General features: G+C 43.9%; 1 protein-coding gene across 2 annotated transcripts in view; it reads left to right on the top strand.

The window, feature by feature from the left end:
* SH2D4B (SH2 domain containing 4B) overlaps positions 1 to 15104 on the top strand; it is a 121914-nt gene that overhangs the window by 45833 nt on the left and 60977 nt on the right. The window contains exons 5-6 of one of the 2 annotated variants that reach the window (XM_024209564.1): positions 10370 to 10580; positions 11101 to 11102. In XM_024209564.1, coding sequence (XP_024065332.1) covers positions 10370 to 10580; positions 11101 to 11102 — 213 coding nt within the window. The remainder of the gene's footprint in view (positions 1 to 10369; positions 10581 to 11100; positions 11103 to 15104) is intronic. The other variant, XM_024209555.1, reaches the window with a different exon arrangement.

Genomic DNA, 15104 nt, shown 5'->3' with positions numbered 1-15104 from the left:
GGTCACTGTCACTTGGGGGAATCACTGTTAGTACCTTCTTTAATATCCCTACACTTTCTGTTCAGGCTTTAGGCTCCCCATTGCAACATTGTAGCAAAAGTTTACAGTACTGTTAGGCTTGCAGTAACTGTGTTTGGCCTCTGTCCTAAATACTAAATAAATAAATAAGTAAGCACATGCCTACGCAAAGGAGGCACTGTCAGATGCAGCATTAGCATCTTTGCCATTCTGCACCTGCTGTTGAAGCCACATTATCCATTAGGAGCTGGGCCAGGTTCTTCTTGAAGTCAGCCCCCTGCACTCAGTAGCAGCAGGGGTCACAGCTGAAGAGGAGCAGCAGTGCTAGTGCATCTGTTGTGGAGGGCAAATGTAGCAATGATATTGATGACACTACTAATTTATTTAGTAGATGGAATTTAGAAAGGAATGAGGATTCATCTCTCATCATCACATTATTTCTCAGCTGTTTATTGCCAAAGCAATAGGCATAGACGAAGTGTTGCTAATTTTAGTTTCTGTTGTTCACTTCAGTTCACTTGATTGTGCCAAATAACAATAAAAGCCCTTAGAACTGCTGTAGTGTCACTTTGCTATAGTTAATTGAAATACATATTTTTAGTGCTTTTTAATAGACTAAATGTCTAGTGTGGAATATCTTGAGTAATTGCCACTATAAAAAACAATTGACGTTATAAATGTAATTATACATTTAGATTTCACATGCTGGACATATGATAGGAATGTCTTGGAGAGCAGTTGTGAGTTGATACAAGTATAGAAGGGTATAAGTGTATTAGCAGAATAGTGTATTAATGGAATAATGTGAATAAGATTAATGGAAAAGAGTGAACCAAGAAGTCCATGTGTCAGTGTGCTTGTAATGGCTAATAATAGCATGAGACTAAGAAGAAGTGGAGTTAGTTTGGGAGATAGGCATGTATAGATATTGCTCAACTTTGTTCCTAACCATAATAAAATCCATGTCATGGATTCTCAAAGTGTTCATGAGTAGTATTATGTTCCAGTCTCTATAGTGATCTGTGCTTGTTGCATAGTTGCAAACAAAGGACTTGTAAAATACCACTGGAAAAATTGTTTAATACCTATAAGTGGGATTGAATACTGCAAAAATCTATTTGTGGAATAAATTATTTGATGGAAAACAGCAAAATTTACTGAGTACTATGTTAATCGAACACTGTTTGACCAGTTCTATTAATCTCCAATGTGAACAGTATTACAGTATTATTAATGAGAGCAGAGTGACTACTGCAAAAAAGTCTGTACATTTTTGTTTGAATTTTTAAGGGAATTTGCTTAGATTGTGTGAACACAACTTCTTTGTGTTTGCTTTCCATAAAAATTCAAGTGAACATGTTTACTGGCAGGAATGTTTGCTAAAAGAATGATTTTTAAGCAAATAGGCTCCTATTCAGCAATGCATTTAAGCACATGCTTAATTTTAAGTACGTGCTTGAGGCTCATTGATTTCAATGGGCCTTAGAGTGTTTTGCTGAATAGCTTTACAGCTTTAACATAAGCAGATTGTTGACCAGGAGCCATACTGCAGAATATTTATAGGAAGTCAATTTCCAACAGGGGAACAGAAACATACCATGTGACATATACGTGTACTCAAAATGTTGAATTTTGAATTTGAATATTAAATAGTCATTATGAACTACTCATAAACAAGCTACAAACTAAGAATTATTAACAAGGGCACAGCTGAAGCAAAAGCTTTTAAAATTGGGATGCATATTCATGGCACATTTTTTTGCAGAACTCACCCTGCTCCAGCTGTGACTCATAGTGCTTCAAAAGCACAAAATAGACCATAAAAAATGGAGAGCTCCTAATCTTTCGCAAATGATGTGACTCACTCGAGTTCAGTCCCAGCACTGCATGAATTAATCCACATCTGTATTAAAAGATCTAGAGTTAGAATCCTGTCAGAACTGCAGAGAGGGATTTTACCGAGTCTATATGGAAATATAAAAGTCAGTGCTCTGTTTTCAGTAAAAAGATAACTTTGGCATGTTTAGAAAATTGTAGGGACTGGTAAAGTGATCTGGAATAACTAAGGCCAAATCAAATCTCAGCCCAGATTCAAAAGCTCCAATGTTCCAAGGTTCCAGGCTAGTTGGTCTCACTCTTACAGACTGTGCAGATTAGGGTTACCATACACCTGGGTTTTCCTGGACATGACCTCCTTTTTTTTTTTTTTTTTTGGTCCTCCGCCCTCCATCCGGGTGGATTTTTCAAATAAGAGGAAATGTTGGGGATTTTTGTGGAGCAGATGGTGCAGTTCAGAAAGAGCCATCTCCACATCTCGAGTGGTCCTTCCCCTGCATCCACAACTGCCAGCAGAGCTGTCCCTTGGGTATGGCAAATATTGCAACCGCCCCAGGCCACCCACTTTGGGAGGCCCCGCAGGCAGGGAGGTGAGGTGGGAGGCGGGTGGGCGAGTGGGGTGAGGAGCCAAATGGGAGACAAGCAGCAGGTGGACGGAGGGCAAGGAGGAGCTCCCCTACCAGAACCTTCCCTTCCCACTAGCGCCTCCCGCCCTCTGGCGGGCCCCACTGATCATCCCCCCCTCCCCCCCCCCCCCCCCCCCGCAGTACCTGTCACAGATCAGATGTTTGGCAGTGTCAGGAGATGCTGGCGGGGAGGGGAGAGGAGCGAGGGCGAAGTGTGCTTGAAGGGAGGGTGCGGAACTGGGCGGGGAAGAGGTGAGGCAGGGGTGGGAAGAGGCAGGGTTGAGGGTGGGGCCTTGGGGGAAGGGGAGAAGTGGGGGCAGGTCCTGGGTGAAGCCAGGGGGAGCCCCCCCCAGCAGAATAGAAACTCGGAGCCTATATCCTGGGCCCCACCTCCCCCTAGGGACGGCCCTGACTGCCGGATCCCACCCACCCTGGCTTGGCCCGCCAGATAAACGCCTCTTGGCCAGGCAGCCTATCCCGCCGCAGGGCCTCAGAGCCCGGCTAGGAGGAGTGACAGGGCCAAGTCCCAGCTCCCACCCTGTGGTGGGGGAGAGGCCTGCAGGGAGGACTGACTGATGGGCTGGCACTGTGTCCCTGGACTGCGCCAGCTACCCTGCCACTGTGACAGGGAGCATGATACTGCTCCCCACCTTGAGTGTGCGGCTGCAGGTACCCCCTCCAAACCCCCCAAAATCCACACCCAAAACACCCCCCCAACACCCTTCAAATACCCCCTCCAGCACCTCCCAACTGTACCCCCTCCAAATACCCCTTCCCAGTACACACACTCTCCTCCAGTTCCCCAACTCCTTCCCCACCACCCCCCGGCAGTGTCCTCTATTTGGTAACTTGAAATATGGTAACCCTATAGCAGATTCTTCTCTCTTGTCCATCACACGTGAGTTGAAGGAGAATGTGCCCTCCTTTGCTTCTGGCAATACTGTAACCTAATAGGAAGGATGAGGATAGGGTGGTGAACTTGGACTCAGACTCTTGAGACCAGGGTTTGATTCTTGGCTCAGCCACAGGTTTGTGTGTGACCTTAGCAAATCTACTCTGTTGCCTCAGTTCCCAGTTTGTAAAATAGGGATAATATTTCCCTGCTTCACAGGGAAGATATGAGGATAGCATCCATTAATAATGGAGAGGGGCGCAGGCACTATGGTGATGAGGGTCTGTCACAGGCTGGCTGGCCCTTTAAGGCAAGCCATGGTCAGCCTTACCAGTAGCCAGACAGCTATCCTCTGGCTGTGTGTGATGGAGATGTAATTATAATGTCTGACCCCAGCTGCAGGAGATCAGACAGAGGATTATTTAAACAGAGCTCAGGCTAGGAGGAGACCCAGGAGAGACAAGCAAGGGGAGTTCTCTCTCTGGGAAGGGTTTGGGGAAGGTAGGCTGGAAGAGACCCAAAGGGAGCCAGCTGGCTATGGCAGGGGGGCTGAGAGAGGGCCTGTAAGTAGCAGGAAGATCCCTAAGGGAAGCTGTCAGAGTCCCCAAAGAGGGGAGGCAGTAGGGAAAACCTGCTGGGAGAAAGCTGCATCAGAGAAGCTCTGTAGGGCTCAGGAGTAGGGGCTAAGAAGCAGAGGGCTTCATGCAGTCCAACAGGGGTAGAAGAATTTTTGGTTTAGATATTTATTTGGATGTACAGTTGGGTATTTTGTTACCCAGGAAGGGATTTGGGCTACCTGCTTCTCAGCTGGAAGGCTGAGTGATGTCTGAAGACAGATGGCCTGCGGGGGTACTGGAGGAGAAAAGCCCTGCACAATTGTATCGTAACACAAGGGGATGCACTGATGATGTGTGCGCATCTTCACGTGGCCAGGTGTGTACTTAGAGAGAGGCCAATTTATGCTGGTGATTCAGAGACTTTAAGGCCAGAAGAGACTATTAGATCCTTTAGTCTGACCATGGATGATTTTATACCCAGTGGCAGAGAGGTGTTAAAAATACACAACCTGTAGCACAGAGTATCTCCGGGCAGTCAAACAGGAAAAATAATTTCATTCATACAATGAATAATACCAGACGTCCAAGCTCCTTTTGCCTTCCTATTGACAGGGTGGGAGATGGAAGGCTACAATGTGTTCTGAAAGATAACAAGTGGTGCAGAGATTGTAGCTGCTGCATGTATAGGCATTCAGCATGACAATATCTGCGCTGGTCTTGACCCCAGCATAAAGAGCTGGAGAAGCGACAGAGTCAGGTAGGGCACTGAGAATAAGGATTTAGTTACCCAGCTGTATGCAAAGGACAAGGAAACAAGAAGTATTAGAGATACAGGGCCAAATGCACCCTTATGCTTCCATGAGTGGCATTCTGAGTGCACAGAAAGGCACAGCAAGGTGAGGATCAACCCCATGACTTGCATGGTCCTGCTGACTGCCTTGAGTCAGCTAGCTATAGAGAGGGTGGGACCACAGATGGCCTCTCCCCGCCCTTTCATTTCCCCTCACTGGCCCTGAGTATTCCAGGAATAAATTTAACGCCACTGACCTTGGATCATTAGCTCCTGTGAGTTCCCTCTCCCCCTCGGTGGATTCCCTAGAGGGAGGTCAGTGGAAGCTGGGGACAACATGACAGCACAGCTCCTGCAACAATTATAAAGACATAGAGCCTCTGTCAACTTTTTCAGGGATCTGTGGGTGTTGGGAGGCTTAAATCCTGTCTTGCTCTGAGAAGTGAGACAGGGAAAACTCTGCCTTTTTCTTACTGACAGAAGAATGTTCAGTAGGAGGCCCTGCAAGTCCATGTGTATTGTTGTATAGTTTTTCTGTTACTTCTGTTAAGAAATCTGTAGTGAGGACAATTGCAAAACACAAAAAGACAGAATTCAGCCCAGGTGTCACTATGAATATATGTGATAAAATATAAGAGGGAGGAAGAACTGTCAGTCAGAGACCAAAGTTTCTCTGGAAAAGACATGTTAATGTTAAACCATTCCAAACAATGCCACTCTGCTTAAGAATGCCACTCTTCATACAAAGGGCAACTCCCTAGATGGTAAAAGTGTTACAATATCTTTATATGAACAGGAAAATGTAGTATAGGTTACTGGCCCCTACCGATATACAAGTATTAACCAAAGTAAGGATTGTAGACACATCTCTGTTGAAGTACTTGTCTATGGCTGAGTGAAATGGAGCATGTAGATGCTTTTGCTTTTTTTCTTGCCATTCTTCTTAGATATAGGCAGGCTATCCAGGGAAGTCCAATATATATATACCAGTGGATCCTAGAGAACTCAAGATTCTTTACTGTATTCAGAACTCTGGTTCTAGCTGTGATACAGCTGTGACAAATGATGACTGTTCTCTAACATTATTTACTTACCATGCAGCATTGCACTTAAGACTTATCTTCATTGCTGCTGGTGGCATTATTACAAAGACAATGACCATATTTAGAGCAACCCGTGTTTTGTGCCTCATATTCTTAAAGATGAAACAGAAAAGCTTTCCAAGTAATACTGTTGCCCCACTCAAATTACATTTAGGAATCACTTCACCTGTAGGGTGAACAGTGAAAACTGTTTCTCTGTTTTCCATAGTATGCAGTAGTTCAGTACTCCACCCAGCTGAAAATTCAGGGTGAATTTTTAGATAGACCCAAAGTATTTACCCAAACTGTAATTCTACCAAGTGTATAGATGAAAGCACCAGACTGAAACTGGATAATTTTTCTTGGATCACTTATTAAATCCAATCTCTTTATTTGCTTCCACTCCAGCACACCCCTTTGATGTTACTAAACCTCCAAAGTTTGTGGACATTCGTTGGTCCCTTGTTTGCTTATAGATTTTCTTGCAAGGTCTGCTCTTTCTTTTATTATTTCCTGGCTCCATTGAGTGTTTCTATAATTCACATAAATCAATATATACTTATGCTTATTTCACCTCAAGAGTGAAAACCTGAAGCAGGCAAGCAGTCTCTTGAAATGTGGCTGTCTAGCAGAATACCTGCATGCATGCATTGCCAGTCACAGGTATCACTGCGGAGGGAGAAGAGGTAGTGTATGTGCTGCATACACAACTATGTACTACACATGCAGCGCCTTCCTTGCTTTTCAAAAATCTTGTATGCACTAAGAACTGCACAGTGAGTATTCATTTATCAACTCACTTTTTTTTCTAGTGCCTCGAGCCCCATTTTGATGTTTTTTGAGACATAAATATCTTTAGGCAGGCAAATTATTCCAGTACAAAACAAACCCTTAACATCCAGCGAAGCAAATATTAAAGAATCAAGCTATTGCCTCCAGTAGCAATTATCAATCCTGCCATGAGTATTCTGGCTTAGAAGAGGGCTCTTGGAGTTAGAACAAATATGCGTATACTGTGCATTGCAGTGGCTGAAAGGGTATTGCTCCTCTATTCGTTGATGGGGGAACACTTTTTCTTAAGAGTAAGTGAACAACATATTGCGGACAATAGGGCTAGCAGCCATTGGAAAGTACTATGAGAGAAAGGTGTGATAAGAATAAAAATATTTAGACTTATAGTGGACACAGTTAATATCCTCTATTGTTGAGGTAACAAAACCATTTTCATTATACCCTTTTGTTTCTAGGCTCTCATAATTTTAGGAAACATTCTCATTTTGGGCAGGTAACTGATTTAACCTCACACTAGTGATGGTGGTAATAGCTTCTGCTTTATGGGACTATCCCAGTTGTAAAACAGTGATGAAACAGCTGTGAAATTCTTAACTCTGACCTTTTGAACACACAAGTTCGAAATGAAGAGTGCTCAGGAGGCCTCAGTCATGGATGTCTTGCCTCTGATGGCCTCAGTCAAGGATAGCAGCCTCATCATTCCAGATTATGGATATGCATATTTTATATGCTAGTGCAGCCCACTTTTTTTCAGTGAAAAAATGCAGATTCAGCAACACTAAATCATTTATTGAACTTGTCGGTTGTGCTGAGTTGTTCATTTTGAGGGAGACAATCAGAAAGAATCTAAATGTTTAGACATTTTCAAAATGAAACATTACCATTTTTTATTTGAGACAACCTTTTGTTTCAAAATGTCCTTATTTTTTTAAAATCCACAACCTATTAAAATGGTAGAAATTGAAGCCAAACGTTTAGATTTTGCTGAAATGAAACATTTTATTCAACCTGGAAATGATTTTTTTTTTTGACTTTTCAAAATTGCCACTGACTTAAAAAATCTGTTATTCATCCCGCTCTGGTTACGTATCCCCTCTGCCACAATCCACAGAGGATAGGACTCGGTTAGGGTATGTCTACACTGCCTGCAAAGCCCAGGTTCTGACTCAGGTTTGAGAGCAACCTCCCTGTCTGCCCACGTGCAAATCAGTGTGACCCAGATCAACAAGCACTCAGAACCCAGGTCCTAGGGCCCTGCTCACGGGTGGTGGGTCAGAACCTGAGTCCCACTGAAACTGTGGTCCAAGCCCAGTCATTTTGCAGTGTGGGTGCAGATCAAGCTGCTAGACCCAGGTCAGAAGGTGTGCATAGTGCAGTATGGATACAATAGCATAGCTGAGACCTGGGTCCAGTAATTGTAAATCAAGTTTTACAATGCTGGGTGGCACGGCCGGCTTTAGGCCGATTCCCCTGATTCCCCGGAATCGGGCCCTGCGCTTAAGAGGGCCCTGTTTCTGCACCTTAGGCATCTTTTAATTTTTTTTACTCACCCGGCGGCGCTCCGCTCGGGGTCTTTGGTGGCATTTCGGCGGTGGGGCGGGGGGGGGGGGGGTTGTCCCCCCCCGGGTTTTCAGGGGCATTTCGGCGGGGGGGGGGGGTGTCCTTCAGTGCCGCAGAAGACCCAGAGCGGACCCCCTGCCGCCGAAGTGCTGCCAAAGCCCCGGACTGCCGCCGGGTATTCGAATTTGGCCCCGCAGTTCATAAAGCCGGCCCTGCTGGGTGGATGCTCAGAGGTGGGCTCGGAAATACCAAGTCCACAAACCCAGGTTCCACAGATCCAGTTGTACAATGCAGTGTAGACATACCCCTACTACACAGCTTGGTTCTCGAGTTGTTGAGACTCAAATTTTATACTGCCTTACCAAAGCACAAGGTGTCCTTTGTCCCTTCTGTCACTTTTAACCCATTTTCTATTTTTAGAAAGTGGTGGTGGGGGCGGGGGGGGGGGGTGAGACAGAGGAAAAACAGCCAAACAAAAACCCCACAATTGGAAGCGTTCTTTATGCCAAATTTAGTTTTTATCACCAAGTGTATTGAAAGTGACAGGCAGCTGGGACTCTCACAGACGGTGAAAGGGCAGCATAGCACTTGGGGCTGGAGAAGGGATCAAAGTAGCCCAGGGAACTTATTTTTTAAAAAGAAAAACATTTATACTCAAAACAGTAGGGAAAGGGTGTTCATAAACTTTAGCCTAGTATTCTCTGTGATCCTTCTCCTAGGAACTGCTTTTCATAGTGGAAAGATACCCTGCATGTATCCCACAAACTATTTTTATATTATTCTAAAGAATATTTCAATTTAAGGAGCCGTAATCTAAGAGCATTAAGTCTCACAACGGTATGCTGTTGAGCTCTGATCCAACAAAGCACTTAATCATGTGTTTAACCAGGTGAATAATCCCATTGAATCCAGCTACTCATGTGCTGAAATTAAGCATGTGCTTCAGTGTTTTGCTTGAACAGGGCATTGGTGTCTGAAGTCATGAAGCCAAAGACTGAGTTTCTCATAATGCAGCCCAAGCAGGCATCAAATACATGCCTTGTAATGGTTTATTGCTATTAACCTTTACTCTACCCATTCTCAAAAGATTGACCATTGAGATTGGACCACTTGTGTCTCAGTGTCCAAGCCTGGTATGCTTTCCCCAACTGTGGGTCCATACCTGATGCCTCAGAGGCATGCATCCCTATGACATACTGTGACGAAGTGGGATTTTATTCATCTTGTTATGTTGCATGTGAGTCTTACTGTCCTATACTAATACTGTGTGTACCTCCATTTCCCTGTGTACTGCACCAATATTTTGGTGGTGGGAATTGGGTGTGTGATTTTTGCTGAGGCCCTCGGGGCCGGTGAGGCTGCCCAGCTGTCTGCATGTATGTAACCTGAGACCCAGGATGGAGGTGCGACCAGGTGACACCTTTTGCCCGGGAAGCAGGACAAAGAGAAGGAGGAGGAGCCACAGGTGGGGTGTCGGAGGTCGGATCGCTGGTAGCTTGGCAGTCTGCTTTGGGGGACTGGAAGAGGGGGAGTCCAGGCCGTCTGGCCCAGGAGTCCCCAAGATGGACTTGGATGAAATTCACTGATTTCTGTGATAGCAAGCTCTGTTCTACACTGTGTTCCTGTCAACTAATAAACCTTTCTCTTCTACACACTGACTGAGAGTCACTGCTGACTGAGGAGTTGGGGTGCAGGGCCCTCTGGCTTCTCCAGGAGCCCCACCCGGGCGGACTCACTGCGGGAAGCACACGGTGTGGAAGGGGATGCTGAATGCTCCAAGGTCAGACCCAGGGAGGTCAAAGCTGTGTAAGGTTATTGCTCTGGAGACAGTATGCTCAGAGAGAGGAGGCATGCTACACCAGAGTCCTGACTGGCTTTGTATGGAGTAGTTCCAGAGCATTGGCCCAGTGACTCCATGACACATGCCTAATATACTATGCAGTGTTGGAATTTAGAGCATTAATTCCTGCCCAGCCCTGGCCATGGTGAATTTATGACCTGGAATAAGAGTTTAGATTTCCTTTATTTTACACAACTGCAAAGGACATTAGCCAAACCATTATTCAATCCTTTGGTGGTATTTTGTGTGTTGGAATCTGAATATTTTTAAAATCAGGTAATAGAGAGGAATGAATGTAGATAATTGTTCTATAAAGAAAAGGGTAAAGAGCCATGAATATATTTCTAAAACACAAATGACTTTCTTCCCCACCCAGTGCGCCGCTCAAAGGCTGCAGATGAGGAAAGGAGCCACAAAGCACGCAGGGCCCGGGATGAATATCGACGGCAATCCTTACGAGCCATCCAGAAAGGAAAAGTGGCTGGCTTGAGTAACCTGTTCAAGGGGACCAGCCTGAATAATGAGCCAGAGATAAAGCTGAACAGCAACAGTCCTAGCCCACTAATGACGCTCACTACACCAGCCAGGTTCGTTCGTATTGTAGGGGACTCAAAAAAATTGATCCTCCATTCATGGGCTTTCACCCCCATTTTAACAAGTGCTTCTTTTATTTTATTTTTAATTTTTAATTTAATTTTGTTTTATTTGAGATTCTCCACAGTGTTGCTCTTGACCCTGAATAGAAAGGGGATGTTTTAAAAAGATCAAAATGCACTGAGTGCATAATGTCAATTAAATGGTGTTTGCTTTTAAAAGGCTCTTTTAGCATCTACAAAAAGATGGGTCTTTAAAAAAGTCAATGATTTGATAAGAATGCAAGGCTGTGATAGAGAGAGAATCAAACAAATTCTCAAGCAAACCTTAGCCCTGCAGCCTAGAAATAACTGCTGCTCAAGTGCTCTTTGACACATTTTATAGAGGGGACAACCTTTTAAGTTTCAGTTGAGTTTTCTGATGGCAAAATCAAGGGTCTTCTGAGGTTTTTTTTTTTTTCTTTAAACCTATTGATCCTTCATCTGTCTCTTTCGTAAACCACGTGGATTCCAGAAGTGAAAAACAATCCAACACAGCACCCCATCTGCTGTGAAATTTATCAGTCGCTCCTTGTGGGTATATATGTTGCCATCTGACATTATTAATTAGGCTTAGTAAGATGAACAAGATAACATGAACTGGGCAAGGTGGTAAAGTTAAAAAAAATGCACATTCAGGGAAGAAAGAGTAATTCAACTCTTATTTTCCCTTTTATTGCCAAGTTTTGCGATTACTAGTCAATGTGCTTGTGATGTCTGGCAGCCCGGCAGCACCAAAAGGACTTCAGTCCCCTCCTGCTTGGGGTTTGTGTTCTGTTTTGACAAGCAATCTCTTTGTCTTGTTATGTGAGATACGGAAACTCACTGCAGATGGGTTGTTTAAATTCCCAGTTTGAGGAATCAAAATTGCTCTGTCTGAAATGCGGTGGGATCTCTACACTCGCCATCAAGCCACTTGTCAAAACAATCTTCTCATTATTTTTATTTTCCCAAACCACTTACATCAAAGAATCTTCTCTGAAATAAACACACTAATAAAGATAGTAAATTTCGAAAACTAGGGGCTATAATTCAGCCTGAAGTTCTCTGCTTTCTAAATGGAGTTATTTATTATAGAATTGGGTGTTGTTTGGTGTGAATTACTCACAAGTAGGGCTGAGAAGACCTGAAAAAAGTTTGGATCCTTATCCAGCCCTTGTCCAAAGCTGTTTATCCATCTCCAAGTCACATCTATGTTTAAAATGTGGTATTGTTTGTTTTTCTTATCTCTTAAAGCATCTTTTTGTCATTGTGTATGACTAGATTGTGACTCAAACTACATACCTGCTGAAGGGAATCAGGGGAGTAAGAACTCTCCTTAAACCCTTGTACAGTCTACCCAGATCTTGGATCTGCATGCATAGGAATAACAGCTACTTCGTATGTGTGTACTCCTCATATGGGGGGAGGGGGGAGAGGGCAGGTGGGTGAACAGAGGGAGAAGGGGCAGAGTCAAAGTATTGTTCCTCCAGTGAGGTGGCCAGTGCAGCTAAGCAGGTATGGGGTGCGTTGTAATCTGCTACTGGTGTGGACATCAGCAGATTACTGCTCCCTTGAGCAAGGGAAAGGGGGTTAGCACAGTATCTCTAGAGGGGTGAGTGTGAGTCACAGTGCTTCCTGAGGGTAATCCTGGGCTGGTGTAAATTTGTGCACTGCCTCTTCAGTTCAGGGCTGTCTAAAGTCACAGTAAAATGATGTTATTTCTGTGTGAGATTCCTATTTCTTTCACCTTCTATGTTCTTTGGAAAGCTTGTCTGGGTTTTTATTTCCTCCCTTCGTCCTTCTTTCCTGTCTATTTTTCCCTGCTGATTTTCTCTGTGTGTTGAAGCGTTTTGTTCCTTTTACTCATCATCGTTTGTCTCTATCTGTGTGGTTGTCTTTAATTTTTTTCCTCCTGCCCCTACCATGCTCACTTTGTCTACTGTAGTTGTGTAGAAATCAACTGGGAGCAATTTCATGATTTGGCCCTAGGCAGAAAATTGCTATAAAACCAGCACTTTTAATTCATGCTTAAACAGTTCCCACAAGGCTGTTTGGAGTCCTGTTTATCTTCCACTCTTAAACAGAATCAGAGAGAAGTGAGCTCTGGACTTTAGGATCCAGGAGTGGGTAAGCTGTCTAGGCCACCCATATAAAATCTTTAAAAGCAGCAATATCTGGGGGAATTAACTGTGCCTCCATGTGTAGTTTGCTTTCTTCCCTGTGTGGATAGCATGCACTCTCTCTGTTATCATAATGTCAGAGCAGCTTTTCCATGTACTTAATTTGAACACTCTGGTATTGGTTTGCGTATATTTCTGTGTTTGCACTGTTTTTATTTTACTTTTTTTTCTGCCTACAAAAATAGGTATTTGGGGAAAAAATTGGTTGCTTATTGTGTTCTTTTAGCAAAGATGTATCTATTTGTACAAGTTGCATGCTCTTAAAACAAACCAGATGTTATAAAAGATGTTCAGAGGCTACTCTCAGAGCGGGGAAGAGGGATCCAGAAGGTTTTGGGGCCCTGAGAAGAAAGCATGCATAAATGGGCAGCAGTATATTTCATCTACTGGAGTTCCCTTTCATAGAATCATAGACTTTAAGGTCAGAAGGGACCCTTCCCCTTCTCTTCCCCTTCTTCACTGGGTTCCATCTTTTGATTCAGGTGGGTCAGGCTCAGTTGGGTGTGGAAGAGCTCTTGACTCTCTGTGGGCTCTGCAACATCGCATCCCCCTCCTAAACAAGCTAACTGTCATGTTGCAGTTCTGTGGTGCCTTTCTCCAGATGTTGTGAGGTGTCCACTGTCATTTGTGTGGTGGTGATGGGGTCACCACTCAGTACGGTGTCTAGCTGTACATATTAGTGGCAGTTCTTGAGGACAGCACAAGATTTTTTTTGTCCCCTCCTATCTTTTGTTAGGACTGATGCAGTTCATCTCTCTTTGCCAGACAGTGCTAATTGTCCCTGTTGTACCTCTGGCCTTTGCAATATCCAGATGAACATCTTTATTTCTGCAGCAGTTCCACATCTGGGCTTGCACTACCCCTCTACTCTCACAGGCTGATGAAATCCAAGAATTCTTTCCTGGACCAGGCAGCATCATGAGGTTTACCTGAGCTTTTTTTAGCTATAGCTTTACCTGGAATAATACCTATATTCTAGTATACCAAAGGTGGGCTAGCAGGATGAGAGGAATTTGCAAACATATTGGGTATTTTAAGGGGTGGGGAAGCTTCCCCTAAGCAGCAGAGTTCAAAAATTTGACAAAAGCAGTCACTGCTGTGGGACCAGGGGCCTTGTGGTTCTTTTGCTGGAGGTACAAGTTATGCAGCATCCACACAGGTATTGTACTGGTGGAACGGTGCTGGTACAGGATTTATGCCATTTGGGGAGGTGGTTTAGCTTGAATGGGTTTTGTTGGCAGGACTCAAAACTGAGAATGGATGCGCGGAAGGATGTGCCAACAGAAGGCAAGTTTTACTGGTAAAACCTTGTAGCGTAGACCAAGCCTTAGGGCATATCCGACTGATATTCTGACTTAGGTCTCTGTCTTGCCACTTGAACTGAGACTCCTTGGGGTCAACCCTAGGTGTTCTGCCATTTACGCTAAAGGCCTAATTCTGCTTCTGTTGAAATCAGCAGCCAAACTGCCATTGACTTCAGTGGACGCAGGACCCAGACCCTGAGGAGGATATCCATCAGATATCAAGAGCACCCAGTATTCTCTTGCATGGCCTCCAATCACTAGAGGGCAAGCTCATCATTATCGAGTACTATAGGATCTAGTTTGCTTTGTTGGTTCTTGGTTGTCTGGTAGGTTATAGTAGTGTTTCTCTGTGACTGCCCAGGTGAAGGAGTTGTAATTCAAAACAATACTAGTTTCAGCACTTACTCAGGTTGCCTGCAAATATGGATCATTAAATGATAGCTCCGTTGTAGGCAGAGCACAAGATGCGAGAGCTAGAAAAATGCAGTGAGCCAAACAGAAACTGAGGACTTACAAGATGTATAAGTAGGGACATAGGACCTGTGGAGCAATAGTAGAAGTAGGGGGAAGGAAAAGCACCTCAGAGAAACATTCCAGAGAAATGTTTTCTCTTCATGTTTTCCTGTGGTCAAGGCATGCCAGCCACAATGGCTGAATCTGGCTTAACATGCAGGGGATTCACACAAAAGGTAAAAAGTAGTTTTTTGCCTGCAAATAATAATCTTTTGTCTATGAAAAATTAAAAGAAATCAGAGTGAATAATACAGCAGGTTGAACATTTTCCATTGAAGCTTATTGTCAGAAAATGGCTATTGACAAAATTGACGTTTTAGTGATGGAATTTCTTTTGTCAAAAATGTTTGGATTTTTATGGGAAAACAAATCCACACCTTCCCTACCCAAAAGAAATCTGGTTATTCAATGAAATAAAATAAAAAAATAAGTGGGGGAAAACAGTTGTTTTTGTTTAAATTTTTTTTTTTTGCTGTGGGAGGGAAAAAATTCCCAGTGAA

Source organism: Terrapene carolina, unplaced genomic scaffold (genome assembly GCF_002925995.2).
Source record: "Terrapene carolina triunguis isolate 2854851 unplaced genomic scaffold, T_m_triunguis-2.0 Scaffold146, whole genome shotgun sequence".
Classification (NCBI taxonomy): domain Eukaryota; kingdom Metazoa; phylum Chordata; order Testudines; family Emydidae; genus Terrapene; species Terrapene triunguis.
Note: the sequence above shows the minus strand (reverse complement) of the source record. Positions and strands in the feature narration are given on the sequence as shown.